General features: G+C 43.5%; 1 protein-coding gene across 1 annotated transcript; it reads left to right on the top strand.

The window, feature by feature from the left end:
- Positions 1–7: 7 nt before the first annotated feature.
- On the top strand, positions 8–1,590 carry LOC107578270 (sialidase-1-like). Its single transcript, XM_016264241.1, has 4 exons — positions 8–179; positions 417–599; positions 821–1,040; positions 1,126–1,590. Exons 1-4 carry the CDS (start codon positions 72–74, stop codon positions 1,344–1,346), a joined length of 732 nt encoding a protein of 243 aa, XP_016119727.1. The 5' UTR covers positions 8–71; the 3' UTR covers positions 1,347–1,590.
- Positions 1,591–1,597: the final 7 nt, after the last annotated feature.

Below are 1,597 nucleotides of genomic sequence, written 5' to 3'. Positions count from 1 at the left end.
AAGAGACTGGTGCTGTGATACTCATCTATGCTCTGTGTTTCCACCTTTATCACTGCGACCCCTCCAGCACCATGCTGGTGCAGAGTCTGGATGACGGGTTCACCTGGAGCGCCCCACGAAACCTCTCCGTTGAGTTGGGGGTGAAGAGCTTTGCTCCAGGGCCTGGCTTCGGCATACAGGTGTGGTTAGAGCTCTTTACTTTCTGTTCCTCCTTCAGGAGAAAACTAAAGCATGCTTTTATGACTTCCTGTTGTTTATGATGCTGTTATGACTTCTCGGGTTGAATAAAACTACATTTTATCGTCTGCGTGGTTAAGCATTGGTTTATAAATGAGAACAAAAAAGCTGACATGGTCTTTTTGCAGCTTCAGGAGCAGTTTATATGCTTTTAGTCCATCATATGCCTTTGTTCACAGAAACGGTATGCTCCCAATGTGGGCCGTCTGGTGGTGTGTGGCCACGGATCCATCGCTGGTGACGGGGTCTTCTGCATCCTGAGTGATGATCATGGTGAATCCTGGCGATATGGAGCTGCTCTGAAGAGCATCCCTTACAACCAGCCTAAACAAGACCTGGACTTCAACCCAGATGAGTGTCAGGTAAAAGTAAACAACTCAATACACAGAATATATCTATGCTGAAGTGTTACTATATAGTAATTAGTGGGTTTTAAATCATTTTACTGTAGTACTGGATTCTTCTCTTTTTCAATAAAACATACAAACATTTTTTACAGTGTAGGCTTGATATTAAACAACTTGTGCTAATTGCCTATTTGACTTGACGTACTATCTCACATCCTTTTTGTCGGCTTTATCAGCCAGTGGAACTCGAGGACGGAAGTATAGTCATCAATGTGCGCAACCAGAACAAGTACCACTGCCGCTGTCGAATAATCGTGCGGAGTTTGGATGGAGGCGAGTCGCTGCCCGTGGAGGAACTGGTGTTTGACAAAACACTGATCGACCCCGTGGTCGCAGCCGGAGCCCTGCAGAAACAAGGAGTGATGTACTTCACCAACCCCTCCAGCACTCAGCACAGTGAGGAAGAGCAATTCCCAAAGCATTACTCAGAAATATCACAGTTAAAGCTCCATGGAAGATGAATTGTTGTTTTCTTGCACAGGGGTCAATCTAACTCTTCGCTGGTCCTTCTCTGATGGGAAGTCATGGGAAAAGGAGGCAGTCCAGATCTGGGCGGGGCCAAGCGGTTATTCGTGTATAACATCACTCAAGGGAGATTCTCCTGAGGACAGCAAATTCATCTACGTCATTTACGAAAAGGGCCATAAAGATTACTGTGAGACCATCTCTTTTGCCAAAATCCATCTGTATGGAGGGAAATAACATGCAGGTGGAGGAGCCAAGAAAAGGGATATTTAGGACTTTTAAAATGAACTTTTTTTGTTGTTGTTGAGAAAATCAAGGTATCAGCCTGATGAAAAATCATTTTCGTTACATTAAATCTGGTCTATACTATGAATGGTTTTTATATGAATTTCACTCCGGAAAAATATTGAGGCATCCTGCTTCAGTGCGAGATTGATTTATACAGCAATATATTATAAAACAGCTATGATTGTACCCACTGTTTTTTA

The sequence above is a fragment of the Sinocyclocheilus grahami genome, unplaced genomic scaffold, assembly GCF_001515645.1.
Source record: "Sinocyclocheilus grahami isolate Dianchi unplaced genomic scaffold, SAMN03320097.WGS_v1.1 scaffold9502.1, whole genome shotgun sequence".
Classification (NCBI taxonomy): domain Eukaryota; kingdom Metazoa; phylum Chordata; class Actinopteri; order Cypriniformes; family Cyprinidae; genus Sinocyclocheilus; species Sinocyclocheilus grahami.
The sequence above is the reverse complement of the archived record's forward strand: the minus strand, read 5'-3'. Positions and strand labels throughout refer to the sequence as shown.

What these genes read in the sequence shown, in the direction of transcription:
- LOC107578270 (XM_016264241.1), top strand. Translation starts at nt 72, where the DNA reads ATGCTGGTGCAGAGTCTGGATGACGGGTTCACCTGGAGCGCCCCACGA. An exon ending in TCAACCCAGATGAGTGTCAG is followed by an intron (nt 600 to 820) that starts GTAAAAGTAAAC and finishes CGGCTTTATCAG; the next exon opens with CCAGTGGAACTCGAGGACGG. An exon ending in CCCCTCCAGCACTCAGCACA is followed by an intron (nt 1,041 to 1,125) that starts GTGAGGAAGAGC and finishes TTTCTTGCACAG; the next exon opens with GGGTCAATCTAACTCTTCGC.